The sequence below is a fragment of the Amblyraja radiata genome, chromosome 24, assembly GCF_010909765.2.
Source record: "Amblyraja radiata isolate CabotCenter1 chromosome 24, sAmbRad1.1.pri, whole genome shotgun sequence".
NCBI classification, from domain to species: Eukaryota; Metazoa; Chordata; class Chondrichthyes; order Rajiformes; family Rajidae; genus Amblyraja; species Amblyraja radiata.
In genome coordinates, this window is record NC_045979.1 from 25,980,624 (window position 1) to 26,002,163 (window position 21,540).

General features: G+C 44.9%; 1 protein-coding gene across 3 annotated transcripts in view; it reads right to left on the reverse strand.

Annotated features, from left to right (window-relative positions):
• LOC116986904 overlaps positions 1–21,540 on the reverse strand; it is a 33,362-nt gene that overhangs the window by 6,881 nt on the left and 4,941 nt on the right. For 2 of the 3 annotated variants that reach the window (XM_033042683.1, XM_033042682.1), the window contains exons 2-3: positions 9,430–10,614; positions 1,145–1,876 (exon numbers count right to left, since the gene is read on the reverse strand). In XM_033042683.1, coding sequence (XP_032898574.1) covers positions 1,145–1,876; positions 9,430–10,434 — 1,737 coding nt within the window. In that variant the 5' untranslated portion in view covers positions 10,435–10,614. Of the gene's footprint in view, positions 1–1,144; positions 1,877–9,429; positions 10,615–16,032; positions 16,351–21,540 lie in introns of those variants that run through there. The other variant, XM_033042684.1, reaches the window with a different exon arrangement.

Here is a 21,540-nt window from a genome sequence, read left to right on the forward strand (position 1 = left end):
CCCCCTCTCCCCTCCCCCTCCCTCCCACTCACCTCCCTCCCCACTGTCTCCCCCCTTCCCCCCTCTATCCCCCTCCTCCCCTCTGCCCCCCTCCAGCCCTCCCCTTCTCCCCCTCACCCCCCGTTTGTTTGGGGGGTGGTTAGTGTGTGTGTGATGCCGCAGCCCCCCCCCCCCCCCTCACAACTGCGCGTTGAGGGGACAGGACCCAATGGGTCCCCCTTGGTCTAGTATAGATTAAAAGGGTCAAAGTAAGTCTATCGTTATTTTAAAATCTACTATTTCTGCATATTTCCTGTGGTGATTTTCCATTACAAATGTTCTCAATTGTAGTGGAAACTATTCATACATCTCGACTGACTGGAGGCCTTATTTAATGTGGTGTAAGTTCATGCAGGTAGTTCCCTTTACAAAGCAAGTACAGATACAAATGGCATTAGGAGCAGAGGTAACCTAGGACCACACGTACTCAGAACACAACCAGCAGCACAAAGCTGAACTCCCACAGGTATCGTTACTTTCATTAGTACAGAAAACAGACCGAGGTAGCTAAATCAGGCAGCTAGGATTTTCTTACGGTTTTTGCCATTTATTATTCATAATTATTTATTTATGCAGCATTGTGACATTGTATAATCACACTTTTCTGCAGAATTAGGGTGAAATGGGAATTAAAGCCTCAGCAAACTACTTTGACAGCGATATTGAAGTAAATTGGCTGTACACTTTCAAGCTAGAGTGAAGCATCGGGTAACCAGGTGTGAAAAGGTTATCATCTAACTGCAGCTGGGAAATCTCCTGTGCAAAGATCTGCTTGTTTATGCAGTTTCCTAAATTAGAATCAAAGCATTAAGACAAGCTGTTACCATTCAACTTGAAGCTTATTAAAAAATGTTTACTCTGCTGACCATATTCTGAACGTGCCCAAGAATGGTCCTTTAATATTGAAATCACAGAACTCTCTGTTTTGGGCAGGAGTGTACTTATACCCCATTCAAAAGAAATTCTGAATTGAAAAGTAATAATATATACAAAGCTGAGTTTTTAAAGTTATCATTTGATTTACTTAATTTCTAGTTTCAATTTCATTCACCTCAAGTTATTGTTTTGCACAAATAATCGCCACGCTGTAAGTAAAATGAAATACCTCTTTTCGCTTCCTTCTGCATTCGCTATGGCATTCCTCATCTGATTCCGGAAAACAGTCCTCCAAATCTGCGGAGCCCAAGTTCGCAGTAGGTTCCAAATGTTCTCTGAAGTCTGCTGACTTTGGGATTATATGGGTGTCTCCGTCATCTTGCAATGCCACTGAAACATTGTTTTTAGAATATCCATGTTCCTCTAGTGTTACTGGACTGGCATCCCTTGATATTCTTGGGCACCCCTCCAATTGTGCTGATTTAGGCACTCGTGAAATGGCTGCACATTCTTCCATTACTACTGACCCAGATTCTTTGGAGAGTTCTGGACATTCTTGGGATGGGAATGGGGCAGGAACTTTTGAAGTATCTGAATTTTCTTCCAAATCTCCAATATCCACTTCCCTTGAAAGCTTTGGACACTCCTTCAGCTCCAGTGGGTCACATTCCCTGATGATCTCTGGACATTCCTTGAGTTTTGCCAACTCAATCTCTCGGGAGAGTTTTGGGCATTCTTCCAAATTCTCCGGTTCAAGGGTTTTAGAAAATTGTGGGATGCATTTTATGGGGTGTTCCAACTGATGACCTGAAGAGTCAGTTTTGCCATTCATGGAGATTCTATCAAGACAAACTCTGACTTCAGAATGGATGCCTGCTTGCAGCAACAAGGCTCTGTTCTCAGAAAACGTAAGCCTCTTCACACAGCTTCCTGGAAGGGAATTGGGCAACCGTTTCACAACCTGCAAAAAGAAACAAAATGCATAAAAGTATTGAACTACAAAGCAGGCAAATTGTTTCACTCTAATTCGCCCACAGAGATTCAAAACACGAAAAACATGCTCTGCATCTCCAGTCAGTTACAATCTTGGTAAGAAAGTGGGGAAGAGAGTAAAAAGGAAGCTGCATGACATAGCCACCAACTCATGGTTTAACTAACAAGTAGCAGGGGAAACAAAAGCAGATCACTGCAAAGAACTCCTGACGTGAACGAAAGTACCGTGAACACAATTGAGTCATAACCAAATATATTTGCAGCCATTTCTCAACCACAGCGCGCAGAACCTCAGTCGATTAAAAACATGAGCTGCGGTTCAAAGTATTGTTACCAAACCAGCACACGTCCCAATAGCTTTTAAAGAACACTGATGTCAATTTATGAAATCTTTGCCAAATGAAAGATCACTATCATCAATCCTTGATTTCATTGTGATGGGTATACTTTGTAAGTAAAAATATTTCTCAAAGATACGAGAAACATTTTTTTGCCTCAAATAAAATGTTTTGTTTTAAAATCTGACATTATTAACAACTAGCCAATTTTTGAGGCAAAAATATTCTGTTAAAGACCGCAGTTTTCAGATAAATGTCTTTACTAAGTTTCAAGATAAATGGTACACCAATTTAAACCATGTATTAGGGATGTAAAATTTTTAAACAAAATTATAATAGCGAGAACAGCAGCAGAATAAAATTGCTTTAAAACCTTTGTAAAATAATGAAAAGGGGTTTGTCTATCTAAATAGAGATCCTTGCGACAGATTATTGAAATAAATATCAACATACAAAGATTTTAAGATCCAACAATACTTAACAACCTTCTAGGCACAGGCAAATGCACTTCCTGGAGCCATACTGCACGACACTAAGTCAATAACCAACAGCCACGCCTACTCCCACTCGATGAGCTAAACTACAGCATCTTCTCATAGTGTCTAAGAGACTCTGGAACAAACACCACCAGTGACGCCCCCATGTGTCTTTAATTAGAGACTGCGATGTAGTAACGTTTGAGAGGACAGCCACTGACAATTCATCTGTGCTAGAACAGGAAAATGCAGATCGCTGATTGTGTAGATTTTCCAACGTGACCAACAAGTGGAAAATCTAACCAATGACTGTATGCACTGATTCTCATGAGGACCAGTGGGAGGAGTATAAAGTTAAACAAAAACTGAAACATCAGAATCAGCTAAGCCCATTGTTTGAATTCTGCAGTGGTAATGGAAAAATAAATCAGTAAAATCCGACAAGGAAAATCCAGAAATATTGTTATCCTCTCCCCCAACGACAAGGCATGGCTGCCCCAGGCAAAATCAGCACTTCTAGCCCCCGTACAATTGCCCTTCGATAATGTGATCAGAAGCCAGTCCGGATTTCCCCACATTGGTGGGTCTGGAGTCGCACAGTGAACATCACAAAGCAAATGAGTTCTTTGAGAATCCAACAGAATTTGCACTGTTGACCATGAAACTAGAATTTAAACCTGTTTTGTGAATTTGAACTCAATTGGGAACAATGTGCATAAAGGACTGATAGTGCTGAATGGCATGAGAAGGAAGTCAAACCATAGGGATAACAGCCGATTATTTTGGACAAGGAAGTTACAAAGACAGATTCTTTAGTCCAAATATTTGACCCATTGTGTTATTAAAGAGCCTTGGTAAAACTGGTCGGGGGGGCTTCAAGGGGGAGAAGCCCTCAATTGGAATGCCTTGCAGAAAGGAATATGGTTTATGTTTTTAATGTAGAAATAAAGAACTGCAGATGCTGCTTTACATAAAACGACACACACTGTTGGAGTTACTAAGCAGGTCAGCCAGTATCTTTGGAGAACATAGTAGGGTTTCGACCTGAAACATCATCTATCCACGTTCTCCAGAGATGCTGCCAGATTGACTGAGTTACTTGGGGTGGATGATTGCAACCTTCACGTGGTCCGCCCTGTTTCGACGAATGTAATCAACCCGGCGTGCACAATCAAATAGAACAAGTTGTCCTACAACTTTAGCCTATGCACGCCACACGCAAGAAGAAGACGGAGTTACTTCAGCACTTTGTGTCCTGATGTGATTTTTCTTGGTCAATCAGTCCAACTATAGGGAGTTCATCATGGCAGTGTCCTCAACCCAGGTTTATTCAACTGCTTCATCAATGACCTTCCCTCCATCACACGTTCAGAACCAGGGAGGCTTACCAATGATCGCACAATGTTCAATTCCATTCACATTCCGTAGCAAATTAACTATTCCATATCCATATGTAGCTAGACCTGGTTGCCATTCCATCATGCGTTGAAAAGTGGCCAATAATGTTTGTGTAACAGAGGTAATCGACAAAGGCCATAACTAACAGTAGAGACACTAACAAATATCCTTCACATTCAATGACATTAAGTCAGGGTAGGACAGTAAGGCCCTCGGGTGTGTTGTAGAACAGAGAAATCTCGGAGTATAGGCACACAGATTCCTGAAGATGGCGTCACAGGTAGACAAGGTGGTGAAGAAGGCTTTTGAATGCGAGCTTCATCAGTGAGGCATTGAGTATAGAAGATAGGATGTTATGTTGCAGCAGTAAAGACATTGGTGAGGCCATACTTGGAATAATCTGGTACAAGAAAAGTGTCATTAAGCTGGAAAGAATGCAGAAAAGATTTACAAGGACTCAAGAGAATCAGTTATAGGGAGAGGTTAGGTAGGCTAAGACTTCATTCTTTGGAGGGCAAGAGACTGAGTAATGTTTTCGAGGTGCATAAGATCATGACGGGTGTAGATCGCGTGAGTGTACAAAGTGCCTTTACCAGGTTTGAGGTCCCCAGGCAGAGCCCATAAGTTTAAGATGAGAGGAAAAGATTTAATAAGAACCAGAAGAGCAACATCTGCACACAAAGGGTGGTACATATATGGAACAAACTACCAAAGGAAGTGGTTGAAGCAGAAACAACAACATTTCAAAGACATTTGTATTGTACATTGATAGGAAAGATTTAGTGGGATTTGAGTTAAATGGGGGTAAATATGACAGGCTTAAATGGGCATCTTGGTCTGCATGGACAAATTATTTCCATGTTATATGGCTATGACTAATAACATTATGGAGTCACCCATCATCAACACTGGACCAGTCATGGTAAATGCTTAGCCACAAGAACATGTCAGCAGTTAGGTAGCCTGTGGCAAACAACTCATCTGCTGATATCTCAAAGCCTTTCAATCATGTACATGACACACGTGGGAAGCACATTGGAAAACTGCATAAATGTGGCTCCAACAATTCCAAGCTCAACACCATCCAGGATAATGCAGCAAGATAAAGCAATGACCATAAATGTCTGTTCCCTCCACCACTGATGCACAATGACTGCAGTATGTACCATTGATAAAATGCAAGGCGGTTACTTACCCAGATCATTCCAACAGCATCTCCCACACCTTCCACCTGTGCTATTAAGAAAGGTATGAGCAGCACGTGCATGGGATGCCTCCATCTGCAGGTTCCCCTCCAAGTTGCACACCATTACTGATTTAGAAATATACTACTGGTCTTTCCTCAACATTGGGGAAAAAAGAATATCTTGGAATTCCTTCCCCAACAGCACCATGAAGTACATTCACCAAAGGGATTCTAGTAATTAAAGAAAGCGGTTCACCACCACCTTCATAATGGCGATTAGGGATAGGCGGTAAATGCCAGTCTTACTGGTGATGCCTAGACACTGAAAACAATGAAGTAAAAAAAACTGAATTATGCACACAAACAGCACCCAGAATGGAAAATTAGTTTGGTGAATTTGAGCAGAGATGGCTGTAAGAGAATACAATATAGTGAATCGCAAACACAAGTAGCCTAGCGGGAACACGACTCAAGCAATAATGGTAATGTATTTTTTTTAAATGGTGAGTACTGGGCTCTTAGAATTCATAGATACGAAATATTCAGAAAAGATAAGGGGGTTAAAAAGGGAGATGGGGATTGCAGTACAGGTCCATCACCTATTTTCCAGCAACGGGTGGTCTAGCGCCTCCTTTAATCTGGACAAAATTATGAGTGCAAGTAAAATCCCCCCCAGAAGTCCCCACCCAAAAAGTGGCGCCTAGGCCGGGTGAGCCGGCTGATCTCAACCTCATCGGGACTTCCGCAGCCGATTGGCGGGTCGAATTTAACCCCTGTGGCCAGAGCCGCCAGATCCATTCCCATAGCTGACGTTGGTGGGCCAGTTGGTGGCCCCTCCGCAGCCTAGGCTATTGCAGTACTGTCCGACTCCTCTCGGAGGCCGTGGTCCGGCAAAATGGATAATCCAGAAAGGCTCTGGAACCAAGTGCGCCGGAAAATCGGCGGTGGACCTGGACTGATTCGGGACTGGTATAGAGGTAAATGCGTCAGCTGCAGTCTGGCACTCAGTAACGGGTAAGGTGTACAGGGATTAAGCTGGGAGCCTCCACTATTTGCAGTCTATTTTAATGACTTGGAGGAATGGACAAGGTGCATTGCAGCTAGATATGCTGATAATAGAAAGATGGTGGATTAACAGATATGGGGGGTGGGGGGAGGAATACGGATAGATTAATGAATGGGCAGAAGCTAGCATTTATGGGAAATACAAAAGTATCCCTTTTCGAAGGAGGAAAAATCACATTGTGGTTCTTGTGGTTTGAGGTTACAAAATATTGTGGCAAAACAGACTTAAAACATAAAAATAAATTAATGTCCAAGGACTGCAAGTAGTTGGAAGGCTAATGGAATACTGGCCTTTATTGTAAAGGGGTACTTACAAAGCTTAAAAATAAGGTTGTGGGGAGAGGGGGTAAAGTGGAACCGTGGCTAATGTAGGATCAGACATGATCCCACCGAATGGCAATGCGGCCCTCTCCAGTTCGTTCTCATCAAATTACAATGCTGATTTTGTTTCTCTCTCCACAAATGTTGACTGACCTGCTGAATGTTCCAAAGGACACACAACAGATTGCAGATGCTGGAATCTTGATTAAAAAACAAATTACTGGAGGAATTCAGTGGGCCAGGTAGCTTCGGTGGAGGGAAAAGGACAGACGACATTTTGGATCGTGAGCCTTCTTCAGTGTTTCCAATAAGATGTTTTTATTTCCAATTTATAGGGCCTACATTTTGCTTTTTGCCTCAACACTCTATGTAAATTAGTTATCAATGTATTTCCAAGTCCAGTTCAGCCTTTGGGGGAACGGGATAGAAGGAGAGATAAATCACCATTCTATTATGTACCCCATTTTGTTGTGATATATTCTTGAGTCATCTGACTTTTCGAAATGCGGCCTTGACTAGCACAGATCTTCCCAGCTCGGAGACTAAAAAGATCAACATAGAGTACCCAATGTTCATTAATAATAAATGCTGGCTTCTGTCCATGCAATAGGATATTTAAAAGACTGTCTTTGTGAAGTTTCTCTATATGCAATGGTGAAATAAAGCAAGACATTAATTTTTGGTTTTCACCTACCACTTTTTCAGTATGAGGTGCTGAAACACTACACCGCTGAGATCAGAAGTGCAATACAACCCCAAATAAACACATATACACCATTAAATGTTAAAATAAACACACAAAAATAAACATTCAAACTGTTGAATACCCAACAGGAAATATTAGCTCACAAACTACTTCCATTTAAACTTACAAGCAGTGATCTGTTTAGAAATTATAGTGTGGCTGTGGAACCAAGTCCCGCTCTCAATTAAGAGAGAGCAAAGCAAGGAGTGACTGGACACAAATGTCATGATGTCTTATTCATAGAAAAAGGCCACCTTGATGCCTGACATCGAGTACCTTTCCATATTAAACATTCACCAGTCCAGTAAATTCTCATTATAACAGATCATATGAGGGGGGAATTATGTTTGTTATTGTTGATTATCTTTAATAACCGAGTTATAACTGCAGATTATTGTTAATACACAAAAGGACACAAAATGCTAAGAGTAACTCGGCGGGTCGGGCAGCATCGCTGGATAACATGGATAGGTGACATCGGGACCCTACTTCAGACTGATTCAGTCTGCTAAGTTACTGCAGCACTTTGTGTTATTTCACCTTAAAATTTGGCGCCGATGCCGCAGGTCTGCACCAGCAAGCTCTTCTTCACTGGTTAATGTAGCTGTCATTGCCGCTCACATTGTAGCCCCGGCTGTCAGTTCTTTCTTCAGACCAATGATAAGTCATCGTGGGGCTCCCACCCCCCCACTTGCTACTGCTTCCAAAGTGGAGTATGTTGGCGATTCCAGGGAAGGAGAAGACAGCAGTGCAGAAGCGGGGTTGGAGGAGGAAAGAAGACACGTAGACAGAGTGAGGGGAGAAAGAGGCAGTGGGGGTTGAGGGGAAAAAGCGAAGGAAGAAGTAGCAGCTGGTGAGAGGTAAGGGAGCCCCATGGTGACCGAGCTTATCCTGTCGGTGGTGGCAGCCTGAAAAAAAGGCGCTGTCCCCAGTGGGTACAACACGAGCCGCAACAACAGCCTCTTCAACTGGACTGGATGGTGAGTGAAGGGTTCGCTGGTGCAACTTGCAAGTCAGGCAGGAGCCCTCGGAACCCTGAGCTCTAAGTGGCCGGGAAGGCAGTGCGAGTCAGGGATCCATCCGTTATACCTTAAATCCGTTATAAATGGGTCCATTAAAACGAGGGTTTATTTTATTTGGTCCACAGCCGACTTTGCCTTTGTGATTCAAATGCTGTCCTCATGATTCTTTAATATTGTGAGATTACCTGTCTGTCACCTTCTCAGGCAGTACATTCCAAACTTAAACCAGCCTCTCAGTGGAATTTTTATTTTCCTTCAGATTTATTCCTAATTTTACTCCTCACCTTATAAGTATGCCTGGAATCTGGTCTTGTATCCCCTCTGGTCTTAAATTATGCCATGCACAATTCTGAATCCCTTGCTCAGGTCCCTCCACTGCTCAAAGGAAAATAAATCCGTCATCTCCAGTCTTTCACCACTGTAATGTTCCATCCCACACAAAATCCCGATGAATCTCCTCTGAACTCTCTCTACTGCAATGGTGTCCTTCCTATAGTGTAGTGACCAGATCTAAATAATATACAATATTATAGCCATTGTTGAACCATAGGACTGCAGGCATCTTCTGCCATAAGAATTTGTCATTTAATCAAACATTCTCTTCCCAACCACCCCCGAGCAGCAATAATCAGGGACTGTTTTCAAGCAAGCAAGACGCACTGCTTCAGTGAGGGAGGCTGGCAGCTCCTCTTCTGGCACTTGCTCACTCTCCCACTGTTTGTGTGATCCTCCCACACACTGTCCTTACTTATTTCTAACTGTGGACCAGTATTGTTTACAAATAGTGTTCGGAATATGAACCTGTCATTATCTGGAGATGGTCTGCAGTATTAAATAAGCAAGTACTCAAGGACATAATTACTCAGTAAGATAATGATATCAAATTATCTCAAGGCTCATAATTATGACCATTAGCTGAACAGTTGCACATGTGGTGCATCCATGTTAGATAGTTGTAAAAGCTTTTCACCTGTTGCGCCAGCTCCAATCCATTTTGCCGAGTTATCGCAATGGCATCTCTCTTTACAACACATTCTTTCCTATCCACCTTCAGTTCACATCTTGTTCCACTCGAATCAGTATCACGTCCTAAACCCGAAGAGCTTGTTGAGGTATGGCCAGTGTCAATTCTTTGTTTAAAGTGCCCTGGCCCACCTTGAGCCACTTTTGACTCGTCTGTCCCCGATTCCTTAGCGAGCAGCTTTCCTTTATCTGCCCCAATGGACATATCAATACCTTTGTGGGCTAAGAAAAAGAGTTGTCCATTGAAGAGGAGCAAAGCATTGTCCTTGAATGAACTTGCGGTCTTGACATCCAACGGATTGTTGAAATAAGTCTGCATTATATCCTCCATGCTGTTCTGTTTTCCCTGCTGTTTCACATACGTTTTCAGCACCTCAGAGGCCAGGTTGTTGCAAAATCTAACAGAAACAGGTGTTGGGGTGGCAGTACCTTCCTTTTCAGCCCGATTCATTTTGTCTTGTCTCCTTGAGGAAGTTTCCTTACTTGTCACTTCAGCTGCTGAGGAGGAAATAGGCTTCTCCACTGAATCAGTCACACTCTGAGCCCTATTGTCCGATTGCAATGGTTTGTGCATCAAAGGCATGAGGCACTTTGCCTCAGGCAGCTTAACGGGGTTGACTGGACAGATGTAAATGGCGGTGGTGGACTTGCTACTACAGGAGCTCTTGGGCACATTGCAGGTTCCTCCGTAGATCTTCTTCTGGACGATTGCGGGCAAGGAGAATGTGGAGACACAACATACCTCAGCATTCATGGGGATCTGGATATAGGTACCAGGGCAGGACACACTCTGCACAATCGTCAAACCTGTTGCAGGAGAAGGGCTGGCTGCCAAGCCGCTTGCTGGAGAGGCGACGGAGGAGTGGACTTGCTCACCGCCACTGGACGGGCTGCTGGATGGCTTAGGAGTGAATGCAGTCTGGGGCACAGGACTCAGCTGGTTTTTGTTCATAGCTACTGTGGGTATAAAGTCCTCGGTGGAGTTGTGCAAGTGAATACTAGTTGTTGTTTTGTGGTGTTCCAGAAAGGAAAATCTGAAGTGGAAGACAGACTTGACAAAATTCCAAGCCCCTTGATGGTCCAATGCCAAGAGGGCAGCAGTCACCAGTCCCAGGAGAATTGTCAGTAGCTCCTGAAAGTACAAAAAAGGTGGAACATTATTGACTGGATTAAATCCCAAATAAATAACCACCTGCTTTTTGTGGTTTGTTGAATTCACATCCAGTTTAGATCAGATGTCATGATAAAATTTTATTGCAAATAACCCAACTGGTAAATCCTGATCCAAATATATGCTCCATGAGGAATGCAGGTTTATTTAACATTCGGAGATATCTAAAGGGCCTGTCCCACTTGCATGCGATTGCATGCGTTTGGCGCGACCAAACGTGGTCGCTTGAGGCGTACGGGCAACGTACGGCCGCGCGGGGCTGGTCCCACCTAGAAGCGCGGAGTTGTGCGGGGCTGGTCCCGACATCGCGCGGGGCTCCGAAAAACTGTCAGTGTCCGAAATCTTCGCGCGCCAAAGGCCTGTCGGCATGCAGGCGCATTGCGGTCGTACGTGGCGTCTTGACGGCGTACGCCTAGCGCGTGGCGTTTACGCGATGGTGTCACCGCCTGGCGTCGTGTGACGCCCAAATTCAGTCGGCCCACCTCCTGCCTAGCTGATTGGTAAGTATGAAGCAAATGACGTCACGCGCGTACTTAGCGCGAACTTCGCGTGAACCGCTTCCATTTGGTCGCGCCAAACGCATGCAAGTGGGACAGGCCCTTAATGATGTAGAAGCTGGAAGTTGTGTATAAAAGATTCACAAGAATGTTACCAAGACTAGAGGACTTGAGTTATAAGAGGCTGAATAGGTTGTTTTTTTTCCTTTGGCAAGTAGGGGGCTGAGGAGGTGACCTTAGAGATATATAAAATCAAGAGGGGTGTAAATAAGGTGGATAGTCAGTGTATATTTCTCCAAGGTTGGGGAGTCCAAAACTAGAGGGCATAGAATTAAGACTAAAGGGGAAAGATTTACATAGGACCCGAGGAGAATCTTTTTCACAGAGAACATGGAACAAGTTGACAGACAAAGCTATTGAAGAGAGTAAAATTCCAACATTTAAAAGACAGTTGGATAGACACATGGATAGAAAAGGTTCAGACAGATATGGGACTAGCTCAGTCAAATGGGGTTAGCTCATATAGTCATTTTGGTTGATATGAACACATTGGGCCACAGAGCCTGTTTCTGTGCTGTATGAATCTATATGATAGGTTGAAAAGACACAAGGGAGGGGGGATTTGAGTGGAACAAAATGTGAACTGAAGGTGGATACAGGGCTCTCACTTAACTTTTTTTCCCTGTTGTCAGCCGGGCAACCTAGGCAGCTTTTTAGGTTGCCAAATTACAGTTTAGGTGGTCATTTAAGACGGCTTGCATGACGCGTGCGATAATGTGCTCGGACGAAGTGCATAGTTACCAGTCGGAATAATGCTCAATGAAGCATTCACATATTATTTCTGCTTCAAATAATGTAACAATCTAATCATATTCACCAATCGAGACATGATATATACCACAATGACATGTAGCGAAATTATAATACAGTATCTCAACTCTTTTCACAATGAATGCAATGAATGCAATTTCAAAACAAGAGGTTTTCAGTATAGATTGATTATACCTTTAATAATCCTTTACAGGAAATTACAGTGCCACGACAGCTTCAAGACAGACATAACACCACACATTTCCTCAAATAGCTTCCATACTTAACAAGTTAAAATACAAGTTAAAATACAAGTTAAAATACAATTAATTTTAAAAAGTGCAGTTATTTATGCGCATTATATATGTACAGTATAGTATAGGTGCAGTATAGGAGTAATTCATAACAAGAGGATTTCAGTATAGGAGTAAAGAGGTTCTTCTGCAGTTGTATAGGGCTCTGGTGAGACCTAATCTGCAGTATTGTGTCCAGTTTCGGTCTCTGAATTTGAGGAAGGACATCCTTGTGATTGAGGCAGTGCAGCGTAGGTTCACAAGATTGATCCCTGGGATGGTGGGACTGTCATATGAGGAAAGATTGAAAAGACTAGGCTTGTATTCACTGGAGTTTAGAAGGATGAGGGGGTTCTTATAGAAACATACAAAATTATAAAAGGACTGGACAAGTTAGATGCAGGAAAAATGTTCCCAATGTTCCGCGAGTCCAGAACCAGGGGCCACACTTAGAATAAAGGGGACGACATTTAAGACAGGTGAGAAAAAACTTTTTCACCCAGAGAGTTGTGAATTTGTGGAATTCCATGCCACAGAGGGCAGTGGAGGCCAAGTCACTGGATGGATTTAAGAGAGAGTTAGATAGAGCTCTACGGGCTAGTGGAATTAAGGGATATGGGGAGAAGGCAGGCACGGGTTATTGATTGGGGACAATCAGCCATGATCACAATGAATAGCTGTGCTGGCTCGAAGGGCCGAATGGCCTTCTCCTGCACCTATTTTCTATATTATTTCTTTCCACTTCCAAACAAAAATGTGGTTGGATTATTCAGCGTATGATCAACCTGTGTCAATAAATCCCGGACCATCTATAATACTAAAAGTCTGCAGGCTCGGCGATTGTTTGCTGAAAAACTCCACTCAGTCTGACTAAACCTACCTGATCGCCTGGTGGCTAAACAGTTTAACGCCCCCTCCCATTCCCACTGACCTTTCTGTCCTAGTCCTCCTCCACTGTCAGGGTGATATCCAGTGCAAATTGGAGCAACAGCACCTCATATTTCGCTTTGGCAGCTTACACCCCAGTAGTACGAACATTGACCTTTATCTTCAAGTAACCCTTGTTTTTCCTCTCTCTCCATCCCTCCCCCTTCCCAGTTCTCTGACCAGTCTTACTGTCTCTGACTATATTTTATCTGTTTGCTTTGTTGTTACCTTCTCCCAGCTAATAGTGATCTACTCTACATTTTCCTTGATATCCATTCCCTTTGTCCTATGTTCACACCTTACACTTCCTTATTCATGTATCTCCCTCTCCCCGGCATCAGTGTGAAGGGTCTCGACCTGAAACGTCACCTATTCCTTCGCTCCATAGATGCTGCCTCACCCGCTGAGTTTCTCCAGCATTTTTGTCTGCCTTCGATTTTTCCAGCATCTGCAGCTCTTTCTTAAACAAATGCTTTGTAAATTAATCAGCTCTCTCGCGAGGGCCAGCAGCATAACCCGGTCAAATGAGCCTCCAGAAGGGACTACCTCTGAGTAGACAGTGCGATGTCCGTAGCGAGTAGGAACGCCCACGACCAGGGTCTGCTGCACGGAGACCTGCCGCCAGGAACATTGTTTCCGGAGACCCGCCGCCAGGGGGTGGTGCTGGTCAGGCACCCACCGCGTGAGGGCGCCGCGGCCAGAGACTCGCCGCCAGAGGCGCTGCTGCCCGGAAACCGGCTGCTAGAGGGCGATGTGGCCACAGACCCGCCGCCAGAGGGCGCTGCGGCAAGACAGCCGACGTCAACGGCGCTGCTGCCGCAGAGCCGCTATTTTCCAACACAATGGCGGAAATCATCAGGCCAGAGGTGCTCAGTTGCGCGCTCATTGTGCCTGACCGGACGGTGGCGGGATACAATTATTTTTCAAGAAGCTTGGCACAAGCAACTCCACATGCCGCTGTATAAAATGAAACGTGCTGGAGTAACTAAGGAGTGTCGGGAACGTCTCCTATTCATGTCCCGCTGAGATGTTCCTGACACGCTGAGTTACTCCAACCACTTTGTGTCTTTTTTAATATTACAAAAATCGTTGTGATCACGCCGTTTAAGCTACCGCATCAATGCACGGTCTTCATCAAGTGAATTACAAAAGTAATATTAGGACAGAAGCTGCAGGTGGGATAGGCTGGTGTGGATAGGAAAATCTGATCCACCTACATTCCATATCAGCTTTAAGCTTAATTGCGCTTGTTTGTTTGTATAATTGCTGCTTCTTTAAAAATACCCAGAGGGGAGAGGAATTCAGTAAGCTTCCAATTAGCACGCGAACCGTATTTTGTTTTAATGAAAAATTGCAATATCTATCTCCAATGAGCTTCCCTCTTGGCTGGGAGCGAGCCGTCCTGTGCACCTCGATTGCTCCTAATTCTATATTTTTACTGGCATGCTATGATTCTCACTCCCTCTCTTTCTCGGCTTTTGTTATTGTTTTAAAAGTCAATATTCCCGCTAGCGAGGTAACTGTGTCGTCCTCCTCCCCCCCCCACACACACACACTTTCCTCAGGGCGGGGAGCCTTATTCCAGATCCAGAGATCTCATCCTACCAACCAAAACGTCACGTGGCATCGAGAGATGGAGTCCTCTCGGTGGAACGTGAAAAGACTAATGAAATGCACCTCTTGGGAAGTTAATTCAGAAAGCGCGTAGAATAAATGTTACCATACGAGGCAGAAGACAAGCTGATGGGCGAAATCTTAGAGAAGGGAAGCTTGGGCAGCTTCCAACCCAGTGGTGTGATTTGGATTTCTCTAACTTTAAGTAACCCTTTCATCCCCTTTTTTCCGTCCCTCTCTCATCCTAGTCGTTGTACTAGTCGTCCTGTTGAGTTTCATTGTCTAACTCGTTTATACCTTGCCCACAGCCAACAATTGGCCGTTTCCTAGGTCATCGTTACTTTTTTTCATTAATTTGTTCTATATCTCTCCATATCACCTTCTATATCTCTCCTTTCCAATTCCCACGACTCTCAGTCTGAAGAACGGTCTTGACCGGAAACGTCTCCTATTCCTTTTCGCCAGAGATGGTGCTTGACCCGCTGAGTTACACCAGCTTTTTGTATCTATTCGATTTAAACCAGCATCTGCATTTCCTTCCTACACAATTGTTTTTTTTCCGCACCAGTGTGAAAATTAATCAAGTGTTGTGAACATGAAAGACAAAATGCTGGAGCAACCCTGGAAACATAGATGGGTGACTTTTCGGGTCGGGACACTTCTTCAGACAGGAGCAGCTGGAATTACAGAGGGAGAGCAGAGAGGGTCTCACGGAACTCCTGTCAGATTGGTGAGAACTCCTTCAAAGTAGGCATACCTTGAGGAGATTTCGCAGTGGAGCAGTTAAAACGTAGAAACAAGGAACTGCATGTGCTAGTTTCCTTGGTAAACCGACATCTGCAGATCCTTGTTTTTAAGTTGTGTATACATCTACTCTCGCTTGCACCTCTATTGTTCAACTGATCAACCGACTGAACAATTACCGCAGTGGTTTTCCTGTTTTAGTAACACCAGTTTAACTATTAAACCCAAGGTCAAGAACCCATGACCCTGATCCGTCACTCTTGGACGCACATCCCTACGGATTGGTGCGCAGCGCATTTTTGGCAGGGCGATCACTCGCGGCAGGCGAAAGAGAAACCACCACCAGGAATAAAACGAGATTCCACGGTGAACTAACTAGAATCCCGGGAGAAATGCAGTCTCCAGAATTTACGCGCTGCAAATGCAGTAAACCTAACTGCGCATTTAGTTAAATAACACACAAAACAAATTGCTGGAGGAAGTCAGCGAGTCACTGTCAAACGTCCGCCAGCTCTTCGACTCCAAGGATGCTGCTCGAACCGCTGGGTTCCTCCAGCAGTTTTATCTTTGCTCTGGATTCCGACATCTGCAGTCTCTTGGCTTTCTAGCTAAAGAACAGTAAACGCATTCCTTCAGCTCATGACCACGTCACGACAGCCTAGTGCGACGCACTACATTACATTGCGTGCGTTGCGTGTTTAAAACTCCAGTATTGAGGTTCTCCTGATCTGGCGAGGTTCTGTCCATATCAGGCCAGTCTAAACGAGGGCTGTGCCGCATGCATAACTTACTCAAAGACGGAATACTGCCGCCCAGGCAATACACGTCATAATAGCCGGAAGCAGGAGGACGCCACAAAGAATTGGAGGCATTCAAATAACTTTCCAGAACATACGAGCTTCATTAACCTCGCCAAAAGGTAGCGGAATTCGGCGCTTGGGTTAAAATGGAAGTGTCTTGAATCTGGCACCCCAGACATGCCGTACCTTGCACCGGCGCCAGGGGGCCCTAGCGTTCTTTGTGCAACATTCAACCTGCTCCAACACACAGATCGTAAACTCGTGGGACGGGTCTAGAAAGCTAATATCTCACTGCGCACTTCATCAATCCCAGGTTCGAACAGAACCAGTTTACTAAACATAAGTGACCTTTGGGACAAATAAATTGCATTACAGCAATGGTAAAGTACCGCTTTCAATAAATAAAGACATTTTCTCAAGTGAAGGAACGGCGAGTTTAATCTCACAACGTCAGAAGGATCGTTTCAACCCTTGAGGTCTCTTCCTGTTCCTTAGTATGGATGTAATAACCTGGTGATTATACCAATATCCTATCCAAGGCAAGGGGGTGGGGGTGGGGACCTTTCTTCTTGCCAGCTTTGTCCCACCTCAATCTCTCTTTTCCAGCTTTCTGCCCCTCTCGGTCCCGACCCGAAACGGCGCCTATCCATTCCTTCCACAGATGCTGCCTGACTCGCTGAGTTCCTCCGGTATTTTGTGTTTTGCTCAAGATCCCAGCATCCACGTTTCCTTGTGTCTCCAATCATACAAGTAACCGCACTAATAATCATTTCCGTTCCTGACAACGTCACCAGTGGAACTGAAATTAGTTTTTTTTTCCTTATTGCATAAGTTAATAAATCCATCAATTATATTTTAAAGACATGCCATTAACCGCCCAAGTAGTGTAAACAGTGGCACTCCAAGTTGTTTTTGTTCATTCACAACATTACTTGTACTGTGGCTACTATTAATGAACTAGCAATGAACAGAGGTGGTTCTGTAGATCAAATGACAAGAAAACGAGCGTTAAAACTGCACATCAGCGAGCATTTCGGTTTACTAAAGGGCCCCGTGTCCTTCGAACTAATTTTCTTGACGTGTCGCTAGGACTTTGTGATCAAAATCGCTATAAGAGGCATTTCACTCCCTGGTTACGTAATCTACGGTGACGAACTTACACGCTAATATTTCGCAGTTAGAAACTAGTATCGGTACAAGTTGTCGGCTATTAATCTTATCCAACAGAGGTTCGCGCACACCCCACATACCAGCTTCCGCCTAGACTGAAAGGGCACGAAGAAGTTAATTTGCACAAGGGATACAATCGAAGTGATTTCAGTCGCTTTTCGCTAGTCCCTTGACGGACGATTGCTTCCGAAGGTTCGCTGTATCCTGGACACTCTCCCGCCTCACACCCGAGCTTTATCAACGTAGCTCGCCTTTGTTATCAGTGCGCTCCAAGGGGCATTTTGATCCGGGATCTCTCGCATAGAAGTTACTTTCTTTCTCTTTAATATATTTTTTACCGTGATGGCGACATCGTACATTGACGTGACATGGTATTATGGTATTCAAATGATAACGGAACATATGTACATTTCAAGGAAAACATTTATCAATTCAAACAGAAAATGCTGCAAATACTTATCAGGTGACGCAACATCTATGAAGAGAGGAACAGTGAACCTTTCGATTTGATGACGTTGCATTGGTCATCTCTCTTGGTTTTCGATCTATGTTTTGTTCTCCCAACTCTGCCCTTCCTCTGAACCTTTGTACGTTTCAATTCTAACATGTTTCCAAGTTCAGGTAAAAATAATCACTTTGCAGAGATGCTACCGAATCTATTGAGTATTTCATGCAATTTATGTTTATGTTTCAAACGTCTAGCGTTGGAAGACTCGGATTAAGGGTTCTATTAGTTAATTCGTCTGTCTTTTCCAAATGATCCTCAAAAATGAACTAGGTTTACCAGTATCATTAACCCCAGTCGTTTCAAACGCGACCCTGACCTGTGGAACCGAACATTTTTAAACCAATACACAGACAGACAAGGGTGTTAAGTATGACATTGGCCAGTCGCCGTGGCCTTCATTTTGTTCAACAGGCACTCAATTGTGCATTAATCTGAGCTAAGGTCATAGCTACTATAGGGAGGTTTCACGGCAGTCGGGTCACGACCCATGACCCGTACTGTTGCTACGCTACGCCAAATGGAGTACACGCGATGAACTGCAGGTAGGCACCTACCATTGTTTCCAGTGTAGCGGGCCCGTTAAAACCCGCGGAAATTGTCAATTTTTGCGCTGTAAATAATTATGGAAATCGGGATAAGCGTGAGAGACATTTAGCTAACTTCAGAATTCCAAAAGTGAGGGGAAATGACGGTAGATAGAAGCGAGAGCTGAAGGGACAACAACAGCCACAGTGCTTGGCGAACATTGGCCGTTTGCTCACTGCATTTTATCAACTAAGGCATTATTTGTGTTTTTTCTTGATTCCTTTGGCATCTAAAAAGTTTCAGAAGTGATAAATCTGGCTGTAATTTTTTTAAATCGCACATGTTTCTCAAGTGGGTTTTTACATACAAAAATAAAACGCCTCTGAAGCACAATTTACAGCCAGATTTATCACTTCTGAGACTTTTCAGATACCAAAGGAATCAAGAAAAAACACAAATAATGCCTTGCTGTTCATGAAATGCAGTGAGAAAACGCGATAATTCCCAATATTTTCAATTCCGATATCTGCACGGCCAATGTTTGCCAAGCACTTTCGCTGCTGTTGTCCCTTCAGCTCTCCTTCTCTTTAACTTCATTTCGCTTCACTTTTGGAATTCTGAAGTTGGGTACATGCCTCTCCCACTTACCCCGACTTCCACATTTTTTTACAGCGCAAAAAATCAATATTTTGGCGGTTTTTAACAGGTAGGAAAGTACGCGTTTCTTGCATTAATAACATATACCGGAAGTTACGGCTGTCCTCCAGATGGATTGAGCGGCTCCGTGCGTCAAGCCCTATGACCCAGTGACCTTACGTGCAACCCCACTATACGCGTGGCCTTGTTCGGTTAACTTCATCGCCACTCCTCCAAGTCCCAGATCGTTTTATCTACCCAACAAGGAAAAGGCTTCGATTCTCTCTTCCTGGTCTCTCTCTCTGGATCGTTTTCGCCCACACACCCGCTCTGCTGCCGCGTTTCCCCTCTATCGGTTTATGTAGCTTCAGCATCTCCCAGGTGCCTTCTCCCCGCCCATTGACGCCGACGCGCCGCTCCCTCTCGCTCCGCTTGACCCCCTCGCCCGACTGCCCCGTTCTCTCGACCTCCACCACTCTCCCTGCTGACTGTCCACCAGACGCACTCACACCCGTTATTTTCTTTCCTCTCCGATCCATTACCGTCCCACTCTCCCATTCTCCGCTCTTCCCCATCCTATCCCTCTCCACTCCGCTCTCCCGCTCCCTATTCACCCCTCCCCTTCATTATCCCTCTCTGAACCACTCTCCCCCTCATTATCCCTCCCTGCCCCGCTCTCCCCATTATCCGCCCGCACTCCCCTCCCTATCCCGCCCCGCTCTGACCCTCCCTCTCCGCCCTACATCGCACAGCCCCACGTCTCTCTCCCACTCGCCCTAACCGTCCCATTCCCCTTCGTCCATCCTACCGATCATCTCCTCCTATTACCCCTCCCCTTGTTCCCTCCATCAGATAGTCTCTCGTTCTCTCACACTCACTGCTCTGTCTTATCCCTCTCTCCTCAATCCGCATCCCTGCATCCCCTCTCCGACTACGTCCCACTCCCTCTCCGTTTCTCGCTCAGTCCATTTCTTCTTTCCTTCCACATCCTCTATCCTTTCACCACCCTCACCTTTCACACTCAACCTCCTGTCATTGTCCCACTCTGCACCACTCTCCCCCGCCCCAATATCCCTTTTCTTCCACCCACTCTGTCGTCTCCACCTCCCGGATCCTTCCCTCTCTCCCCAGCTGCTCCTACCCTTTCGCCATTTGTCCATCTCATGTAATCTCTCTCTGCCCGCCTCTCCCCCTCCCCCCACGATCTGCAACTCTCTCTCTCTCTGTCTGTCTTTCTAACTCTCCATCTGCTCATTTTCCTACCCTCTCGGCCAGTCTCTCTCTCACACACCTATCCTTACTTCCCTGTGTTTTTTCCTCACATCCCTCTGCCCAGGTCAATTTCCCTCCATCTTCTTCCCTCTCCCCACATTCTCTCCCCCTCCGCCCGTTCTTTTCTCGCCATCCACTTCCCCAACTCTTTTTTACTCCCCCCTCCTTCTCTCCATCCCCTTTGCTCTCTTCCCCTCCCTTCACTTCTCTGTTTCCCTCTTCCCTCTTCCTCCCATCCTTTTCTCTCCCACCTTCCTCTCCTCACTCCACTCTTCTTTTCCGCCCCGTTTTCTCCACCTTTTCATCCCACACTTGTTTCTCCTCCATTCCCCAACCTCAAAATTTCCATCATCCGTGGCTTCATTCTATGCTCAAACTTGTACACCTCAACACCTCCCCTTTCCATCTCTTCGTGTTACACCATTCACACCTTCACTTCAACCCACCGCCCATTCCTATTAACCCTTCCTTCTGACCCACACATCCAAGGCAAACAGCGTTCACCTCCCGTCATAATTCCCTCTGCATCCTTCCCCACTCTCATTCCCCTCGAATTCTGTCTCATTCCCCTTTCTCTGCAAAATAACATGACTACCTCCTTCCCTCACAACTGGTTCCCTTTGACAACGTATTTTATACCCTCACCTTCACACATATGCTTGCAACTGCTCAAAATCACGCAATTCCACCTCTTGCTTCATTTTCCAGTGACCAGGTCAACATTTCCTTCAATCTCCCGCATTCCTTGATTTCATCAGTCCCTCTCTACCCCCAGAGCCCACATCTTGCCCCACATCTGATCCTTCTCAGTCATCTAACCTATTGATCTTGATCCCTATGGAGCCCCAGGACCCCTCCCCTCCCCTCATGATTCCCATTGCTCACAGTCCCAATTCTCCCTCCCCTCGATTCTTCTATCCCCATTACCCCTTCAACCCATCTCCCTCTCAGTGTCACCCAGAACCACCCCAACTCCCACTGAACCTTTGTAACTCGACTCACCTACCTTCCATCAAACCCCTGCCCTCAATCATAAATCCCATTAGCTACTTGATCCTCAAGTCCATGAGCCTCTTTGATGCCCTACCTTC